The 22,960-nt window shown below is 33.5% G+C and overlaps 1 protein-coding gene across 1 annotated transcript in view; it reads left to right on the forward strand.

The window, feature by feature from the left end:
• SPAG16 (sperm associated antigen 16) overlaps nt 1–22,960 on the forward strand; it is a 1,100,078-nt gene that overhangs the window by 505,899 nt on the left and 571,219 nt on the right. The window contains exon 11 of the mRNA XM_049768212.1: nt 10,035–10,220. Coding sequence (XP_049624169.1) covers nt 10,035–10,220 — 186 coding nt within the window. The remainder of the gene's footprint in view (nt 1–10,034; nt 10,221–22,960) is intronic.

Genomic DNA, 22,960 nt, shown 5'->3' on the forward strand with positions numbered 1-22,960 from the left:
AAAGCAGAAGTTGGTTCTTTGAAAAAATAAACAAGATTGATAGACCACTGGCAAAACTAACAAAGAAAGAGACAGAGAGAAACTTGATAGCTCATATTAGGAATGAAAAAGGAGAGATCACTACTGATACGGCAGAGATTAAAAGGGTAATCAGAAACTACATTGAAAACTCTATGCCACTAAAAATGAGAACCTAAAAGAAATGTATAAATTCTTGGACTCTTTTAATCTTCCATGGTTGAATGAAGAGGATATAGCATATCTAAACACCCCCATCACTATTGAGTAAATTAAGACAGTAATCAAATGTCTACCCAAAACCAAAAGCCCAGGCCCAGATGGATTCACGAATGAATTCTTTCAAACCTTTCAAGAGGGACTACTACCAATCTTGGAAAGACTCTTTAATAAAATCGAAAAAAAAAAAAAACAGCAACACTTCAAAATAGCGTTTATGTAGCCAACATCACCTTGACACCTAAACCAGACAGAAATGCTACAAAAAAGAAAATTACAGACCAAAATCGCTGATGAACAATATGCAAAGATCCTCAACAAAATCGTGGCAAATTGAGTCAATGTCTCATTAAGAAGATCATCCACTGCGATCAAGTAGGTTTCATCCCAGGAATGCCAGGATGGTTTAACATCCATAAATCTATCAACATAATACACAACATCAACATCAAGAAAAATAAAAATCACATGATCATATCAGTAGATGCAGAGAAAGCATTTGATAAGGTCCAACACCCATTCTTGATCAAAACTCTCAGCAAGATGAGAATGAAAGGAACCTTTCTTAATGTAGTTAAAGCCATATACCACAAGCCAATGTCAAATATTATCCTCAATGGAGAAAAACTAAAAAACCTTGCCTCTAAACTCTGGCACAAGACAAGGCTGTCCTCTCTCACCACTCCTATTCAAAATAGCACTGGAAGTCCTTGCTATCACAATTAGACAAGAAAAATATATCAAGGGAATCCAGATAGGAAAGAAAGAAGTCAAGCTCTCACTGTTTGCAGATGACATGATACTCTACTTAGAAAACCCTAAAGACTCTACCAAAAACTTCTAGAAACAATAGACTCATATAACAAGGTGGCAGGCTACAAAATTAACACACAAAAATCAATGGCCCTTCTATACACCAATAGTAATAAGGAAGAAATGAACATTAAGAAAACAACCCCATTCACAATAGTGCCACACAAACTCAAATATCTTGGAATCAACTTGACTAAAAATGTGAAGGAACTATACAAAGAAAACTATAAAACTCTGCTCCAAGAAATAAGAGCGGACACGCAGATTTGGAAGCACATACCCTGCTCATGGATTGGCAGGATTAACATCACTAAAATTGCAATACTCCCCAAAACATTGTACAGATTTAATGTAATCCCTCTAAAGATACCCATGACATTCTTTAAAGAAGTAGATCAGGCACTTTTGAAATTCATTTGGAACAATAAACTCCCTAAAATAGCTAAAGCAATCAATGGGAAAAAGAATATGGGAGGAATTACTTTCCCCAACTTTAAATTGTACTACAAAGCAATAGTTATCAAAACAGCATGGTATTGGAATAAAGACAGGCCCTCAGATCAATGGAATAGAATTGAATACTCAGAGAATGTTCACCAGACATACAATCATCTACCAAATTTTTGAAAAAAATTTTGATAAATTTTTGAGCAAGAAATCCTAAATGGAACAAAGAAAGCCTCTTCAACAAGTGTTGGCACAACTGGCTAGCCACTTGCAAAAAATTGAACTTAGACCCCCAGTTAACATCATGTACTAAGGTAAAATCTAAATGGATGAAAGACCTCAATATCAGCCCCGAAACCATAAGATATATAGAACAACACGTAGGTAAAACACTCCAGGACATTGAGAGTACAGGCATCTTCAAGGAGGAAACTGTACTCTTCAAGCAAGTGAAATTAGAGATTATCAAATGGGAATATATTAAGCTGAGAAGCTTCTCCACCTCAAAGGAAATAGTGCCCAGATTACAAGAGCCACCCACTGAGTGGGAGAATCTATTTACCCAATATCCATCAGATAAGGGACTAATCTCCAAAATATACAAGGCACTGACAGAACATTACAAGAAAAAAACATCTAATCCCATCAAAATATGGGGAGAAGAAATGGACAGACACTTTGACAAAGAAGAAATACAAATGGCCAAAAGAAACACGAAAAAATGCTCCACATCACTAATCATCAGGGAGATGCAAATCAAAACAACTATGAGGTCCCACCTCACATCACAGAGATTGGCACACATCACAAATAATGAGAACAAGCAGTGTTGGTGGGGATGTGGAGAGAAAGGAACTCTTATCCACTGCTGGTGTGAATGCCATCTAGTTCAACCTTTATGGAAAGCAATATGGAGATTCCTCCAAAAACTGGAAATTCAGCTCCCATACGGTCTAGCTATACCACTCCTAGGAATATACCCTAGGAACACAAAAATACAATGCAAAAATACCTTCCTTACACTATTTACCATAGCATGACTCTGAAAACAACCATGATACCCTTCAACAGATGAATAGCTAAAGAAACTGTGGTACATATACACAATGGGATATTATGCAGCTGTCAGGAGAAATGAACTCATGAAATTTTCCTATACATGGATGTACACGGAATCTATTATGCTGAGTGAAATAAGTCAGAGTGAGAGAGATAGAGAAAAATGCAGAATAGTCTCATTCGTCTATGGGTTTTAAGAAAAATGAAAGACATTCTTGCAATAATAATTTTCAGACACAAAAGAGAAAAGGGCTGGAATTTCCAGCTTACCTCATGAAGCTCACCACAAAGAGTGATGAGTTTAGTTAGAGAAATAACTACATTTTGAACTATCCTAATAGTGAGAATGTATGAGGTGATATAGAAAGCCTGTCTAGAGTACAGGCGGGGGGTTGGGTGGGGAGGAGGGAGATTTGGGACATTGGTGATGGTTGTGTTCTTTACATGACTGAAACTCAAACACAATCACATATGTAATCAAGGTGTTTAAATAAAATATATAAAAAATAAAAAAAGATAACGGAAATATAATGTATGAGTAGAGATTTCACAAATCTCAAAAATCTGGCGGACAGATTTAAGAGTCTAAAGGAATATAGAACACCAACAAAAATAATATTGGAATGCTAAAAATAAGATGTCTGCATTTTTATTAGAGTATTTTGGTACTTTTATCTGCTTGGAAGCCATTTAATAAAAAGACAGAAAATTGAATGAGATATATACTTATAACTAACATTAGAGGAAGGTTCATATAAATGGAAATAAGCTCAATGAAAAAAAAGACTATTAATCAAAATAACAAAGCTAATAATCTAATGAACTGGGTTTCAGATTACTAAAATTTTTAATGAAGTCTCATCTATAAAATAATAAAATAGTGTAAGAAACAGTTTAAATTAAAAATTTAATTATTATTTTAGATGATTTTAGTTTAGATTTCTAGTCTCAATATTTCTGTGATACATGTATTTTCACCAAGAAAGTTTTGAATATCACTAGCATTGCAATTTTTCTAATGTTGAAATGTCTTATTTTATGCCAACACAAATAATGCTTCTTCTGCAACCATAAAGCTATTCCTGTTTTATCCATTTTTATTCCAATGGGATGCCTTTAGTAAATGTAGACTATGAAAATATTAGTAAAATATTAGGTTTATTTTGTCAAATACGTAAAGAATATCTTTTGTACTTATTTTGTTTTCTGTCGTTGTGTAGAAAGCAATGTTAGGAAAATAATGTTTCTGCTTTATCATAAAGTTTAACAAGTTCAAACAAAACGAAGATCTTTGTGTGCCTTACATTATTGTCTCTTTTTTGCATCAACTGTTGGGGCCAAAACAGAAATCACACATAAAGCATTCTATTTTGTATTTAGTCAGTGATGAAATATAGCCAGCTTTTGTCGACCTTGAATATCTTGTAAAATTTAGCTTCTAAAGTTTTAAGCTCAGTGCCACATCCTTGTATTTCAGTTACCACATTCTTATGAAAATCATGAGTACAATAAAATGGTATGCAATCCAGGCTTCTTGGTGATTTAAAACAGCAGTGGAAAGTGGTAAATACTCTTAATACAAGAGTTAAGTATGTATAAAATTAAGAACTTGGGACCACAGCAATAGCACTACAGGTAGGGCACTTGCCTTGTATACTGCCTATTTGGGTTTAATTCCCATAACCCCTTATATATGGTCCCAACCAATCCAGAAAGTGATTTTTGAGCACAGAGACAGGAGTAAGCCTAATAATCAAGAGGTCTGAGTCCACCCTTTTCTCCGAGGGGAAATAAACACTAAATAGGAGATTGCTTAATGAGATTGGGAACATAAGCAGAGCATGAGTGGCTGGTGGGAACAGAGTAGTAAAGAAACTGAATTAACTTGTTTGTACCATTAATGTGTATTTTCAACCAATTTTGAAATAAATTTATAATTTGTCTTGAAATCTTAGATTTAAACTAAATGTAAAATATCTCCCGATAGCCAATTAGCTCCTAAGATCTTCAGCTATTCCTACTTATCAGACTACCATTTCTTCATCAGTTCCTCCCATTCCATCTCCTAACCACTCCCCACCTTCCACTACTTTTATCTTTCACCTCATTGGATATAAGTTATGTCCACATAGGGTCGAATTCTCTGCTCTGTCTAGATCAGGGGTCTCAAACTTGTGGCCCGCGGGCCACAAATGGCCCTCCATACAACATTTTGTGGCCCTGCCCTAGAGGAATCTTTTTTTGTTTTGTTTTGTTTTAGTTGTTTGGTCACAACCCACAATGTTCAAGGCTTACTACTGACTTTGCACTCAAGGATCACCCTGACTTTGCCTCCTGTAGCCTGCAGGTAAATTGAGTTTGAGACCCCTGGTCTAGATCATTGAAATTGGCACTGAGATGACAGTTAACTTTGTCCTTCAGAACTTAGCTCACATTGTTCCTTTCCCTTGCATTGTTTTCCCAGCTTTTAATTACCCTTGAATACTTTGGTATTTTATTCATATAATTGATCAATACCTCAAAGCATCTAGCTGATATGCTTACTTGATCAGTTGATTCTACAAATCATAAAACTTTTCTGTCTTTTTGCCATTCTTTTGTGAGATCTAGGGCAGAATTCGCTCACAGTTTCACTGAATTAATAAATAAAATAAAACAGGTTACATAAAACTAATGTGTTATTTATTCAAACACTTTTCATTTTAGTCACTAGCTCATAAGAGTGAAGTTCTTTGTTTCTTAGCTTTTCCCAAGTGCTTCTCAAAAGTGTGTGAGGGGAACACGGGAAAATTCAACCAACCTTGTTGAAGGCATTTCAATGCAAAGGTCTGAAGATGTGTGTTGCTCAGAGCCCTGTACTGTCCAAAGGTGTTTCTGATCACTAAGCTACACCTATATATTCTCAGGTAATTCTTCTATGCTAGTATGTCTACAAGATTGTCTATAGGAAGCCATGTACCTTTACTCCTTTACTATCTCTCTGGCCTCAGGCCAAAGTATTTCTAAACATAAACAAGTTTGTCTAATTCAAATAGTCTATTTGAAAAGATAGACATACATAGAGACATACTACATACTAGAAGACATTGCATTGCATTTGACTAATACTTACAAAATATGAATAAGCAATCCCATATAAAAATGAACTATCACAAGAGGATGTTTTAATCTCATTTGAATAGTAAAATAGAATGAAAAATACAGTGTAAATTGTAAATGTAAAATTCTCATTTGATCTTAAAAACACTGCTTTAAGTTATATTGTGCTAAATGTGTTAGTTATTCTATTTCCAAATAAAGATAACACATTTCAGAGTTGTGAAATGTAAATTTTACCTATTGGAGCTCTTGTGAAAAACTTCTAGACTGGCCCCTCACTTTTTACTTACCTCTTTGTTCAAAAAAAAAAAAAAAGCATGAGGTTTTCTGCTCCATTCTATTCACATGAAACTCTTATTCCAATTTCTCTATAATAAGTAATTATTGCCAATCTGGCACCCCTACACATAGTGGTATTTGCATTAGTAATAAACTCTAGGTTTTGTTTTGTTTTGTTTTTTCAGCCACACCCAGCAGCACTCAGGAGTTACTCCTGGCTCTTCGCTCAGAAATTACTCCAGGCTCGGGGGACCCTATGTGATGCCAGGGATCTAACCTATGTCTGTCCAGGGTCAGCCTCTTGCAAAGCAAATGCCCTACTGCTGTTCTACCACTCGGACCCTCTTGTATTTTTTTGAGTCATGCACAATAATCAGAAAAATGCCTATAATTTACACAAAAGACATGCCAAATATGGAATGAGATAATTGCAAGCAATTTTTAAGAAGCATTCTTAAAATTGTATACTCCAAGGACGGAGAAACCCCATATCTCATAGGGCAAGTGAATTCCTTTTCGAATGACCCCAATATTTACTGTGCCAGGGCAGGAGGAAAAAAAAATACAAAAAAACACAAAACCTTGGTTATTTATATATATATATATATATATATATATTATATATATATTATATATATATATCTTACCTTCATTTATTATTGTTATTATTATTTTTATTTACCTAGCTATTTTGGGCGATTTCTCAGTTTGGATGTGATTATTGAAATTGTTGTCCCCAATTATTCTTATTTTTTTTTTCTCTTCCTTTCTTTTTTTTCGTTATGTGCTACGCCATGTTTCTTATTTCAAGACCACGGCGTGTTTTTTGTTTGTTTGTGTTTGTTTTTTGTTTGTTTTGTTTTGTTTTGTTTTTTATCTGTTTTTTTTGTGGTGCTTATCGTTATAGCTGGAGTCCTCACTGGATATTTGACACTTCTTTTGGTACTGGTGGTGTGTTTCAACTTCTTTTTCTCCTTCATCTCCCAAATCGAGGATGAGAACCTCTAGAAGGATTCTGCCCATTTTCGGGGTATTAAACTCTTACCCCAGTTTATTTATTTTCTCTTTTTCAGGCAAAACCACGCAACTTGAACTAGCTACCCCTGCCCCTACTTAGAGGGGGAAATAAGGGAGGCATCAAGACCAAACTGATGCAAGACTACTAAGTAGTTGGTTAAGACAGAGGGGACCACATATTCTAGCTGCCCTGGGGGTGAGGGAAGAGGAAATGGGAGGTAAGACAAAAACGGAGGTGTAGGGAGGACAATTTGGGGATGGGAATCCCCCCTGATTTTATGTAAATATGTACCTAAAATATTATTGTCAACAATATGTAAGCCACTATGATCAAAATAAAAATTATATTAAAAAATTGTTATTACTTAAGCTTACTGTTGCAAAAGTATTAATTTTCTTGACCTAAACAAAGTTGATACAATTTTATTTAGGACTGCATATAAGCTGCAAAGAACTCATGCTAATAAAACTAACACTTTTAAAAATATAATTTATCAAACAAGAATTGAGAAAAGCAAAACATAGTTTTATAGTCTTGTAAATATCTTTAAGATATTGCTTAATTGAATGTTAGCTTGAAAAAACATTTTTTATTCTACACATAAGTAGTTTTAAGCTATGAGTACTTTGAGACATTTGATTCTTTATTTATCTTCCATTAGGCTATATTAATTTTTCTAATAATAATGTCTTATATTGTAGAATAACTTATGTCACTTTTTAAAGAGAAAATTTGTCTTCAAAATACTGGTTATATTTCGCTTCATAGTTTACATATTTTTGGTCAATTTTTTTCAGTCTGAGTTACTATTAAAATCTATTTTTTATTTTGACCACACACAGCTTTGTACTTAGCTTACTCCTGAGGGACTTCAATGACAGTATGATTTATTTTTCACCATAACTAATAAAGACCACTTTTCTGGGGGGTGTCTTTATAATTTTGAAAGTCATTTTAATTCTCCCATTGTTAGACTGAGTTCTTTTTATTTCCTTGTGAAGTTTGTGAGTGCCTTATAAACCTTGGATATAAGCACTTTGTCAGCTGTGGTGAATAAAATATTTACTTCCATGTTTTTCTTAGTAATAATTTGTTTCACAGTGCAGAAGTCTCTTATTGATGTAGTCAATTTTTTTTAATTTTTATTTTGAACAAGTGGATTACAAATTTTTACAGTAATATTTTAGGTACATAGTGACATTGAATCAGGGGCATTCCCATCACTAATGTTATACTCCCTCCACCCCTGTTCCTAGCATGCATCTCATATCTACAACACTTATACTAGCATCCCCTGGGAGTTAAAGAAGGGGGATATGAGATGCATGCTGGGAACAGGGGTGGAGGGAGGATAACATATTGTAGATTGAGTATCGATTCTGTTGTCATTGGCTTTGGATTTGATGTTTAAGTCTGATCATATTTTTATTTCTCTTAATATTCATATGACTGTTTGGTCTTGGGACCCTCCATTATTTACCCCTCAATTTATGAGGCAGAACAAGATGGTTCAAGTTATGTGGTTCTGTTTGAAGAAAAGAAAAAAAAAATAAAATGGGGCAAAAATTAAACAAGCAAAAAATGGGAGGAGTCCTTTTAGAGGCTATAAATATCACTTTAAGAGAAGAAAGAAAAAGGGGAAGAAAAACATAGCAAAAATACTAAAATAAATTAAATTAAATTAAACAGAAAACTGGAAAAGCACCACAGCAATAAAGATAACAACCACACAATAACCACAGTCCTGAAATAAAAACAAAACAAAGCACACACACGCACACACACACACACACACACACACACACACACACACACACACACACACAACCCATGGGGGTGGATAATAAAGAACAAACAACAAAATAACAAAACCAAAAACAATTAATTTGTGCTTCGCCTTTTTTTTTTCTTGCATAGGCACAGTAAATATTGAGGAGATTAGAAAGGGAATTCCCTTGGCCTAAGAGATACAGGGTTTTTCCGCCCTTGAAGTATACTGTCATGGGAATAACTACAGGCTCTGTACATGTTCTTTTACTCTCCCCTAGGTCCTTTTGTGGTGTCTGGAAACTTTCCACTCCATCATGGATGACAAAATCCTGCCTCTGTAGCTAGAGATCTTGGTATTTGCACAGGTCAAAGGATGGAGCCTAGAACTGAGTCTTTCTTTACCATCACTGTTGTTTTAATCTGTCTTCTATATTTGGTGGTCTTGGTTTTTTGCCCCAATCGTAGGATGAAGCATAGTCAGTTTTTCTTGTTTTCTTTGCCAATGGTCTCAAGATATAGACAATCTCTCCAGAGACAATAACACAGTCCTGCTTATTTTTTTTTAGTGTGCTTGTGGACTTGGTTTCAATATTGTGATATTTTATTAATTTTAAATTGACTTTTGTGTAAAGTTTGAGTTTTTTTAAAGCATGTGAATTCTTTATCATGTGGACAGCCAGTTTCCTAAGACCATTCTTTAAGGAGGCTTTCCTTGCTCTAATTCATGAACCTAGCTCCTTTGTAAATGAGTAGCTGTCCTATATATGAGGGTTTAACTTTGGACTCCCTATTCTATTCATCATTTTCTAATGATCCCTTTATCCCAGTACCACATAGTTTTAGAGTATAATTTACTGTGGAAGAGATGAGCCTTCCATCTCCCTTTTTTTCCCCAGAATCTTTATAGTCATTTAGGGAGTTTATTGCTCCATATAATTTTATTAATATTTATTTCATGTGATTTTTTGTAAAAGATAAATTAGGAACCACATATCATGGTACACAAAAAACATCATAGAAATTGTAATGTGGAATTCATTTACTCTGTATAATGCTTGGCATAGGGTATATTTCTTGTGGCTTTTACTTCTATTAATCATGATTTAAAACTTTCTTTGTATAATTATTTTCCGTGTGAAGTTGGTTCTGATGTACAATATTGAAAATCATAATCTAAATTGGTAAGTGTTACATCATTCGCTTAGAGTTTAAAATGATATAAGCTAGTGAAGGACAGGAAATATAACATTTGAGTAAGATTTACTTGTAAATTTGTTCTTTAACAAATTTTTTTTTATTCTTTTGTAATTAGTGGTCACAAGCTGGTTACTTCAAGTGGTGATACTACAGTTAAATTGTGGGAATTATCGAAGGGCGATTGCATCTTGACCTTTAAAGGACACGGCCACATAGTATGGTCCTGTTCATGGGATATCTCGGGTGATTTTGTGGCCTCTTCTTCACTGGATGCAACTAGTAAAATCTGGGATGTGAATAGGTAAGAAATACTTTAAATGTTATTAACCCTCTACATAGATAAATAAATACTAATGATGTTTTTACCCTCAATGCAAACCATTTGGAAAGATTGAACAGATAAGTTGATAAGTAGTTAAAATGTAATACTACTTTAATAATATTGATTAAAACCACTTATAATTTTATTAATTTTTGATATAAGTTCTCTTCAAAATTTAAATATCAGGGCTGAAGTGATAATATAGCAAGTAGGGCTTTTGCCTTGCTTGCTGCAGACTCAGGTGTGATCCCCAGCATCCCATCTGGTCCCTGGAGCCTGCCAGGAACAATTTCTGAGTGCAGAGCTAAGAATAACCCCTGGGCACATCTGTGTGTGGCCCCAAACAAACAAAAATAAATAAATAAAATAACAAAATTTAAATAACAAAAAATGTGTAATGATATTTGAATTGTTTCTTGAGTTTTATTCTTTAAGCAAATATTGTTTTTAAAGAGTTAGAATTTCTTTACATGACTGAAACCCAAACACAATCATGTATGCAATAAAGTTGTTTAAATAAAAAAAAGTTAGAATTTTAGTAGTTTTACCTTTAATTAGATTGACATATCTATAATAAACTAATAATTTATTAAAATGACAGTATACTTACTTTATGCATAATAGTGGAAAATATTTTTCCAAGTTATACATATTTGGTAATTCACTAATCATTAAAACAAATTAAATGCATTCAATTCTGCAAAGTCCAAAAATACCATTTGGATTTAGAAGTTTTATATTTGATCCTACCTTAAACCATACAAATACCTTTACAGTATCAGAGTTTCCTATAATGCATTTTAGATCATTATTTTATCCTCATTGATGCACAGATAGCATACAAAGTGATAAGTTTACTTACTATAGAATATCCTGATTGCTTTCGCTAAGTGATGTCAGACTTCTAATCACTTTAATTATTGAAATAATGTCAAGATTATGTTTGTAATATTGTGCTAAAATCAAATGCTACAACCCTTAACAGTTTCAGGGGTCTCAAACTCGCGGCCCACGAGTTGTTGCGGCCCTCCGTACATTTTGTGGCCCGCGGCCGGCCTTCACATATGCAATTTTTATTTGGTAAGTGAATAATCGTGAATACTGTGATATTTGAAGGCCAGCTGATGGCCACAAAATGTTGTATGGAGGGCTGCAACAACTCGCGGGCTGCGAGTTTTTGGAAGATAAAGATGAACTCACCTTTAAATTGGACACCATGATTTGGGAATCACATGCAAGCTAACCTTTTCCATTCTTTTATTTTCAAATTATCATAATACACTAAAAATAAAGGATAAGTAAGTACTCTCAAATATAAACAGGTTTTCTAGGATGTTTTGTGCTATGTGTAAGGTGATAATATAGTATGTCTATGTGCCTGATATTCATTTCACACTCTATCCACACACTATATTCACTTTTGTGATGCTGAAACTGGACCTTTACAACCACATTATTTGTTCGGCGGTGGCAGAAGGAGTTGCCTGTAGGATTTTTGTAGGGCTTATGAACACAGAGGAAGAAGTTTGCTTAATTCTCTGTCTTTCATATGGGTCTGTGTTGGACTTAGAGTTCCAATATGCATCACCCTGGCAACATTTTACATCAACAACCTCAGCTCCTTCTCCCAGCAGCTACGTCCAGCTGTCAGTGTCTTTAACACTTGCACAAACAGCTGCATTATGCTGTCATCAAAGACAATTAACTCCAGCAAACAGATGCGCATTTCACAGAGGTCTGTGTTCCAGCTCTGTGTGGCCCCAGTTCTGAGCCATATCATATCAACTGCAACAGACAATTGTGCCTCCATAGAGTTCTGCGTTTTTCCTCTACGGGTCCTCCTTTCTCAGTAAAGTCTGAGTTTTAGTCATTCATCCTGTTTACTCTGTACATTCAGTGTTTTGGATTCATAGTGATTTGTTACATTTTCTTCATGAGTAAATATTCTGTTTTATCCTTTAAATACCTTACTGTATTTATATTCAGTCTTAAAATTAAATGATTTATAGAGTTGACAATTCTAGGGCTTATGCATATAACTTCCAACACGACACCCTTCATCAGAGTGCCCTTTTCATCCTTTTTCTTTTTCTTTTTTGCCCTGGTAAATAGTTCTTCAAACCAGTATTCAGGCTCTTTACCTTTGCACATTTATCACTTCCGTAGTATGCTTCTTTATATGCTACATATGCGAAATGCCATTCTGTACCTCTCCCTCTCTTTCTGATTTACTTCACTTAGCATTAATTATTCTCTGGGTCCATCCACAGAGCAGCAAATCTCCTGGCTTTGTCTCCCCCTCTCTTTTATTTCCATGTAGTACTCCATGGCTATGTGTATCACAGTCTCTTTATCCAATAATCTGCTTTTGGACACTTGGGTTGTTTCCATATTCTGGCTATTGTGAACAGTATTGCAATAAATAGAGGAGTGAAAAGCATTTTTACTATAGAGGTTTTGAGTTCTTGAGTAGATTCCAGGAAATGAAACTGCTGTAACATATAGAAACTCAGTTACTGTTAAAATGATAGGTGTGAATTCTGTCTTCTGACTAGATTTTGGCAGATGCAACAATCATATTCAATCTTTAAATAAAATTTAAACTTAAAAACAAAAAATAAAAATGATTTCCAGTAGATTTTTCCCTCTTTACAATGATTTCAAACACTTTGACTTAATAACTCTTATTCATGATATTAATATCCAAATGCTGTTGTCTTCTATATGATAAATACCAATAAAATTGTAAAAATTGTTTCCTCTAGGTGACAAAATATTTTGAATGTATAATTTTCCATTACTGTCATTAATTTCAAAAATTTATATCAACTATTGAAGATGATGGAGTTGACACATTCTAAGATATAAGGGAGAAATGGATTGTTTCTACAATGACTTTTAATGTATTTTTCAGAGCACAGAGGTGTAATTTGCAATTATGCATGAATCGATCCTGTGTCTTAAACTAGTGTGTTGCTTTAAAATTTTAAAGATATTTTAGAACTAGCTCAGTGACTTAATGTGAAGAACCTTAATAGAATGTTGACCATAGAGGCTGTAGTTTTCTAAATGTATTGTCTTATACTCTATTCCTCATGTCACATAGTTCATAGTTAAATGAGACACATATTATTATATTATACTACTGACCAGAGGAGGTTTCCACCTCCTCAGAGACATTATCTCTGATAATGTCAAAATTATTTTGATATTTTGGAATGTAATTTCCTTTGATAATACATTGGACAATGCCATTTTTCTCAACTATTCTATTAAATACGAACTCTCTGCACTTCTGTCCTCTCTAGAAATTTATGATTTTTGAAAATCATCATTAGTATAAAAACTTCAGAGCAAGAGCCACATCTACAAAGTGAAAATAATATTCTGAACAATATTGAAGTAACTTTAGATTGGTGATGTCTACAGCGTTTCTATAAATTATTAGTAGTTGGGTGATATTCTGAAAAATCCTTTCAATGAAAACTATTTTGTTTCTTGGAAAGCTACTAGAGAATTTGGTGTACCAGTCTTATATAATCTATTTTTAAAGTGGCAAGAATGTCTCTGGCCAGATACTATAATGATAGTGACACTGTTATTTCTCTCAGGAGGGCATAATTGGTACATTTTCACAAAGTATCTAATTTGCAAAGTAATAGAAAAACTATCAAAACAAAGAAAGGCCTAGTCTAGTAAAGTAACTTTGTGCACAGAAATATACTAGATATGAAAATTCTTTGTAATGACATATCCCATATTATATTTTAATTATGACTCAAATCTATTAGTTTGGAAAACTTCATTAAAATATTAAAAATTAAGTATCACTATGCTACCAAAACATTGTTTTGGAAACATTGGACTGGCTTTAATTTAAAGAAAACTACAATTTGTTTCAGTTCTTGAAGAAATGAATCAAATGTTCAAGTCTATCAAATCAATAAATAGTCAAAATGGTTGATATAAAAATAGGAAGCAATCAAAATTCAAGAGATTTAAAATTCTTTCTTACATAAAATCATTCCTAGCTGGGAAATTATTTACATTTATACAATAAAAAGTGAATGTGTAATCTTAAGTAAAGAGGGGATAAACTTTCCATATAAATGTTTAATAAATTACTTTGAATTTTCTGAAGGGAATTTGTACAAATCTTAATATGTGCCCAATCAAAAAGTTTTATTTTCAAGTTTGGGTTTTTTTTTTGTTTGTTTATTGATGTGTGTGTGTGTGTGTGTGTGTGTGTGTGTGTGTGTGTGTGACATCTGGCAGCACTCAGGAGTTACTCCTTGCTCTGCACTCAGAAGTCACTCTTGGCAGGCTCCGGGGGGGGGGGGGGGGCTATAGGGAATGCAGGCAATCGAACCCAGATCCGTCCCTGGTCTGCTGCTTGCAAGGCAAACAACCTACTGCTATGCTATCACTTCAGCCTACTGAAGTGGAGTTTGTTATTATAAATCCTGGTTGGAAAAATTAACCAGTCAAGAAACATGGAATTATTAATAATTCACTGATCTGTTCTTTGGTTCCCTCCAAACAGAATAGGCCTTGTAAGAAATCATATCTTTATTAGTACTTTATCTTCCAGAAAAGTTATTCTTTCTGCTTTAATTAATAAATTTGTAAATCATGTTCTAGCACAGAACACAATATTATGGAAAAAGATTTTTTTGTTTGGAAATTGGTTGTATTTATTGTTCATGCTTGAATTTATGAGTATGTAATTAATTCATATCTCTGGATCTAGGGATACAGCACTGAATTAAAAATCGCTAAATTTCTGAAACATTTTGAATATAAATTAGTTCTTTTAAAATCTTTTAAAACAACTAGAATACTAAGGGAAATAATTTACCAGATAGGTGGACATTAAAAATGGCATATTTTTACAGTAGTAGAACAAATGTTGCTATTATAGGACTGCCCTCTACTTGATCTCTAATTTCTTATCCCATTCCACATGTAGAAAGAAAGGAAATGCTGATGATATTAACAGCTCATCTTACATTTTCCAAAAGATTATACTTAAGATTCTTGGTTTTATAAAAATTCTCATCAAAGGAAGGAAGGAAGGGAAAAAAGTGTGTCTGTCTTAGCTTGGGCTTCTATGAATTATATAAAAAATACAATGAACTTTGCCTTTTATCTCTGTAACTACAAAATACAAATTCATCCAAGATGGTGGAGTTACAAGATTGAAAATCCTGGGTCTACTGCTTAATTTTTATATTTTCATTGCATTAGTATGTGTAAAAAATAAACCATGCTTCACAAAAGCCATATTATCAGCATTAGTGCTTAGAATTCCTGGACTATGCAACAACTCAATTTTTCTTGAATATAGTCATCCCCATACGAATGCATCAATTTGGATGCCAATGTGTATTGAATGTACAGAATGGTCAACTAGCTACAAGAGTTTACTAAACCTCTTGACAAAGACTTAATGACCTCAGTGGATATTTAATAATCTTCACAAATTTGCTTGTCTCTATAATCTACAATTTTTCCTTTTACTTCTTTCTTTCATTTCCTTTTTTAATAATTTCATTCCCACTGATCTGGAAGCAAATATATTATCAACTATGACAATTATATTTAATTTAACTATGACAATTACTTTAAATAAAGTAAATTAAAATTTAAAAATACAATGAAAACAAATACAATGAACTCTGCAGTCTACAAACAGACATGTACTTCTCATGGTTCTGTAGACTAGAAAATCCAAGAGTGTGACAACAGCATATTTGGTCCTGAAGTTTTCTCTTCCATGTCATGCCCTTTCATAACAAAAAGACAACACTGGTGCAAAATTCTCTTTATCAAAGGGCATATGTCCAATAATGTGTCCCATCCATTGCTTCCCAAAGCTCTCCTCCTTCTTGACTGAGTACAGGTCACTCAATTCTATCCAATAATTGCATACTTCCTGGTCCCCAGCACTGTTGGCCTCAAACATTTTTTAGAAAAGGTCTTGGTTTTCAAGTACAACCAAATGTGGCTACTGCAGTAAGTAATAGAAACATCACCAAATATGGCACAGAATCTTCTCATCTTTCTAATGATGAATTTTCTTCACTATTTTGGAGCCTAGAGGTAGCAATTTACACTCAAAACCACTTAGTTTGGGTGATTTTAAGCAGTTTTCTTGTGAATAGTAAATTTTCCTGTGCAATGGTTCATTTACATTTTGTCATGGAATTAGAATTTCAATTAGTACTTACTATATCATTTTTCATTTTTGTTTTGAGTAATAATCTGATAAATTTTTGAAAAATACACATTCACAAGAACATACAAAAGGTGTCATCATAAAGCTAGGATGTTTTGCATACTCTTATCTAACTAAGCTGTAAATGTTTAAAATTTAACCTCTGGGTTGTAACATATATGAAACTAACTTATATTTCATTATATGTAGAGAAATAAGTAGGATTAAAATTATTATAAAAATGAACGGAAGAAAGAAATAAAAGGAAAATTGTAGATTATAGCGACAAGCAAATTTGTGAAGATTATTATATCTCCAATGAGGTCATTAAGTCTTAGTCAGGAGGTTTAGTAAGCTCTTCCTGCTAGTTGACCATTCTGTAATTTCATTTGTTTCTTAACATTAGGTGGGTTCAGATACACATTGGTATCTAAATTGTTGCATTCTTATGGGGATGACTATATTAAAGAAAATTTGAGTTGTTGCATAGTCCAGAAATTGTCAAGAAAATAGCAGATTATCCAAGAATTCAACTCAAATCAGCTTGATTCAAATATTACTGGGGGCTAATATACTTTTCATAAAGTATTTTTAGGCTTTTAATTTTTTAATTTTAAAAAATATTTTAATATTTTAATTTAAAGTTACTTTTGTTATTTTATTTTTAAATAATATCATTATTTGAGAACCATGATTACAAGCATGTTTGTAGTTGGGTTTCAGTCATAAAAATAACATCCCCCTTCAGCAGTTCAACATTCCCACATACCCCGCATCCCCTTCCCCTGCCTGTATTCGAGACAGGCATTCTACTTTTCTTACTCATTAATGTTGTCATGACAGTTGTTTATAGTAAGCTTCATATTATGAGAAGGTTCTTCCAGTCCTTATCTCTGTTGTCTCTGGGTATTATTACAATAACGTCTTTTATTTTTCTTAAATCCCATAAATGATTGATACTACTCTGAATCTTTCTCCCTCTGACTTCTTTTAGTTAGCATAATAGTTCCTATGTCCATCCATGTATAGGAAAATTTCATGACTTCATTTTTCTGGAAGGTTGCATAGTATTCCATGTGTATCTGTACCACAGTTTCTTTAGCCACTCATCTGTTGTCAGGCATTTGGGTTGTTTCCAGAGTCTGGCTGTTGTAGTTAGCTCTGCAATGAATATAGGTATGCAGAAGGCATTTTTTGTATTGTGTTTTTGTGTTCCTAGGGTACATCTTTACGAGTGGTATAGCTGGATCATATGGGGCTCAATTTCTAGTTTTCTGAGTAATCTCCATATTGTTTTCGTAAAGGCTGGACTAGACAGCATTTCCACCAGCATTGAATGAGAGTTCCCTTTTTCCCACTTCTCTGCCAGCACTAATTGTTGTTCTTGTTTTATGTGATGTGTGTCAATCTCTGTGGCTTGAGATGGTAAATAGTACTAGGTCACCCATTTAATTCCAAAATATTGTTCAGGTACAGTTTTCTGGAGAAAAGGACTGATATTTCCACATCCTCTCCAGGCTTCTCATTTCCCAAAATTAATCTGGATACCCATTTCCTTTTAGGTCCTCATGAAGACCTTATTAGTTAGACATGACAGTAAATCTTTGATCTCTAGCCATTTATTTAATCTCCAGCACTTTTTATCTCCTGAGAGGCCTACAGGTAAAAATGGAAGTTCAGACAGACCCTTTAATATTGATTTGATTCTCCTAGAAACCTGCTTCATTTTAGGTACTTTTAAAAATTACCTCATTTGCATAACAAAACACCTCTATCACTCTAAACGCTTAAATTCCAAGACTTAGAAACTGTAAGCCAGGGGGCCGGGCGGTGGCGCTGGAGGTAAGGTGCCTGCCTTACCTGCGCTAGCCTAGGAGACGGACCGCGGTTCGATCCCCCGGCATCCCATATGGTCCCCCAAGCCAGGAGCGACTTCTGAGCGCATAGCCAGGAGTAACCCCTGAGCGTTACCGGGTGTGGCCCAAAAACCAAAAAAAAAAAAAAAAAAAAAAAAGAAACTGTAAGCCAGAATTTTGGATGGAGACATAATATTGATTAGAAATACACTTGACATTATCTGAATGAGTACATATGTATATTTTTGAAGTCTCAAATGATAAATGCAGTCATAATGTGACTTACATAGTTAGGCATTTAAATGGAAAAAAACTGTCACTTCCCAATCTCTACTGTTAATTTTGAAATAAGTTATGTCTGAGAACACAGATCTCATAAATATAGCCAACAACACATTAGTTCCTCATTATATGAATTATTATACCTCTTATTATCTCTGTTATATTTATACCACTACTGCCTATCTACTGAAGAATCCAGCCCTCGGGAGCCGGAAAGATAGCATAGAGATAGGGTGCTTGCCTTGCATGCAGAAGGACGGTGGTTCGAAGCCTGGCATCCCATATGGTCCCCCAAGCCTGCCAGGAGCGATTTCTGAGCGTAGAGCCAGGAGTAACCCCTGAACGCTGCCTGGTGTGAAACTAACCCCCCACCCCCCAAAAAAAGAATCCAGACCCCAAATTGGAACAGATTGCTTACTATTAATTGAAAGTCCATGGGGATTAATTCTGGCAAATTAAAAAGCCATATTTATTTGAATCTCCATAATAATATTCGTATTGTACTACAGGTCTCCATAAGACTGTTCTTTTATTGACTTCTGGCATATTTTCCGAAAGAAACTCTTAACAGTAAAATATTCTAGATCCTCGGTCACTTCAGTGAATTCTTACATTTCCTCACTTATACTGATTGTCCTTTGAGAATATTGTCTCTAACTCTCTTACCTCAATCTTTCTAACAACAAAAAAAGTCATAATGAATAACATGTTATCTTTGAGGCATATACATGGAATTTATTTTAGAGTATGCAACACCAACCATGTATTCATTCATACATAAATTACTACATTTTTAATTTGGGGACATAAGGTACATGGACACAAATTCTACTTACTACAAGTCCAGGAAATTTGTTAACTAATATATTTCTAAATGTATAATTGAGCTTGAAATATACTGGGAAATAAATAAATATATAAACAAGTGAGTTTCTATCATGAATTTTCTTATTCCATATAGCTCTGGGGCCTTCTGGTTTCTTCAGTCCTTTATTTTACATTACTTTTATATCTTAAGTTTAGATTTTTTCTCTGAAAATTCCATTTTATCTTTTGTTCTCTCTGGCTTGAATATTTTAATAGTAATGTTTCCAGAAATTCTTTGAATCTTGCTGTATTAAAAATAATTATATCGGGGCCGGAAAGATAGCATGGAGGTAGGGTATTCAGCTTGCATGCGGAAGAATGATGGTTTGAATCCCGGCATCCCATATGGTCCCCCATGTCTGCTAGGAGTGATTTCTGAGCATAGAGCCAGGAGTAACCCCTGAACGATGCCAGGTGTGACCCCAAAATCAAAAAAAAAATTATTATATCCACTCCTTTTTTGACCAGAGAGAAACTTTCACTTTCTTTTCTAAGAATGGATCCCACCATTTATCTTATCACAGTGATAATTAGCTTCAGTTTATCTTGGATTTCCCTTTTTCCATATGTCTGGTGTGTCAAAACCACAAATCTATCTAAAACAAATATTCTCTCAATCAAATCTTGCTTGCTTCTATTAATTTGATTGTTCTCATCTTATATTTATAATTTCAACTATTAAGTTGAAGCATGCAACATATCTTCTGTAAAACAACTCTTTGTTCTCTCATAGAGTCACTAAAATGTTATCTTTTCTCATTTTCTTTAAGTTGTAGGTGTGGTTCTTATTTTACACAGCAAATGGAAGAATTCAGAACGTGGAAGTTTCAATTCTAAACATCTAAATCCATCAGTGAAATATGCCTTTTTTTTTTATCTTTCTCTGGGTGTTGCCTGTATAGTTGTATTCTGTATTTTTTTTTTTTGCTTAGGGTTTGGGAGTTTAAATAAACTTCTATATAAACTGACACTTGGGGGTGACAAGATAGGGCTTTCAGTCAGCCTCTTTTAAGCTTGATAAATACCTCCCAATTTAGCATCAAGAAAGTGGGAGACCCAATAAACATGAACCTGTTTAAACCTCTATTTGCGCTGGTTCCATTATCCTGAAGGAAGTCACATTGTCAAAACCAAGGTTTGTATGTGAATTCTGTCTCTGAACAGCAGCCCAAGATTGTATAGCATATATAGGAAAAGGAATAATGACAGTGAAAACAATCGCACTGTGTCCTATCTTGTTTCTCTTCTAAACACCATGTAGAAATGGAAAAACTATAATCATGTTGAACTTTAGTTATAATTTTCTTATAGAATTGATGTTTCTTCAGTTATTTTGGGTAGATATAGATGTTTTATTATCCCTAGGAGAAACCAGAGTCTGAGCTCTTAATTCATTTCTATTTACAAAGTAAAATGTTGGAGACTTTCTTCTAAAATGGTTGTTAGAGTCACTCTAGGTTATCTGTACTGCATTTCTCAGAGAATTTTAGATGATCTCAACTATCTAAAATGTCTTTTAAGTTTGAATTAACTTAATGCATGGTACGGTTTACTTGTATTTCTCATCTAGATTCCCTGAACTACTGTAATAACACTTGATCACTGTATATTGTCAAAACTAAGGAATTAACATTGGTATAGTATTAATAACTCATTACAGAACAAAATTGAATTTCATGTTTCTACATGTATATTTTTATATATGTTTGTGGCTCTATAAAATTGCATTACAGTGTAAATTAGAGTAACCAATATAATAATTGAGATAATCAGAATACAGTTATTTCATTACTTTAAAGAAATTATCTCATTTATTTCTTAATCATCACAATTTATTCCCAGCCTTAAACCTTTGCAAACACTTTCCTCCACCACTATAATTGCCAAATCAGTTTTTACATAAATTGAACCATGCATCTTATTTTTCTAAATGTTTTTCATCAAAATGCCTTTGAAGTTCATGCAATGATTTATACCAAATCTTGGTTCTTTTTTATTGATATAATTTTAGGTCCAGTAAATTGTACGGTTATACTCTAAGAGTAAATCACTGCTTTTTGAAGAATATTTTGTTTTCAGTTTGGGGATCTATATCTATATCCATCTACCTGTCTTTGATCATATATGTGTCTGTCTCCAAGAGTACAGTTACAAGAGCCATAAAAATGTGTCAGTTTTCATGTATAACCATACTATTTTATTTTCCTACTAGGAATTAATGGGAATTCAATTTTTATACATAATTGTCAGAATTTTTTACTGGCAGGCTTTATTTTAGCCATTCAAATAGGTAGATAGAAGTTTCTTGTCATACATTTAAAATGCATTTCTCTACTGGCTTATGCTGTTAGACAACTTTTCAGTTACTTATTTCTCATTTGTATATCTTCTTTGGTGAAGTCTCTGTTCATGGCCTTTCCATTTTCTAAATTGGATTGACTTTCTTACTGTTGAGTTTCTGTTGGCAGTTCTAGATTGCATAATTCAATTAAGTAATTTAAAGATGTATAAAAGACATGTTTTTCTTTATCTAACTTAATGAATTTTTGTTATTTCAATTCCATTTAGGAAAATGTACATGTAACAACAAAATTAATCTGAGGAAGTAACAAAAATGCTTTATTGAAAGAAAAGGTATAATTTAACTGTACTTATATAGTTCTGTTTTGGAGTTTTTCATTTATCAGTAATAATTTAACATGTATGTATACATTTGTTCTTTTTGGCTTTTCTTTATATTACAAAATTGAACATCATGAATAACTCCTAAGCCCTTCTCTCCTTTGCATTTATTCTTCTGCCAATTCTCCAACATCTTGATTTTTTATACCTACATAAGTAAGTTTTATAATAATGTAATTTTAGTCCTTTAGAATTCTAAAAAAAGGAAAAGTGGGCTGGAGATATAGCTTGGAGGTAAGGCATTTGCCTTGCATGCAGAAGGTCGGTGGTTCTAATCCTGGCATCACATATGGTCCCCCAAGCCTGCCAGGAGTGATTTCTAAGCATAGAGCCAGGAATAATGCCTGAGCGCTGTCAGGCGTGACCCAAAAACCAAATAAATAAATAAATAAATAAATAAATAAATAAATAAATAAATAAATAAAAGGAAAAGAATTATATATTGTTTTTTAAAAATGATTTTGATTATTATATTTTATTTTCCAGTTACATATTTTCTCCTATATGTTATTCTGCTTCATTTTCTGACCAATAAATTAATAGTCACCCTAGGTATTATTAGTCCTTTCTGATGTCACTAGTATGCTATATGTCTCCAATACCATTTTCATGACTTGTCTTCAGAGTTTAATATCCTTTAGACTCCTTTCTAAGAAACCACATTTTATTTTTTCTTATAATTTTTTATTGGATATTACTGCCCTTTTAAAAATCTTTATTCCAAAATGCCTGCCCCAGATATTTGCAGGGATGGGTGGATGGGAGGGAAACTGTTGAAACTGTTAGCAAAAAAAAGAGCACTGGTTAAGGTTGGT

Source organism: Suncus etruscus, chromosome 1 (assembly GCF_024139225.1).
Source record: "Suncus etruscus isolate mSunEtr1 chromosome 1, mSunEtr1.pri.cur, whole genome shotgun sequence".
Taxonomy (NCBI): domain Eukaryota; kingdom Metazoa; phylum Chordata; class Mammalia; order Eulipotyphla; family Soricidae; genus Suncus; species Suncus etruscus.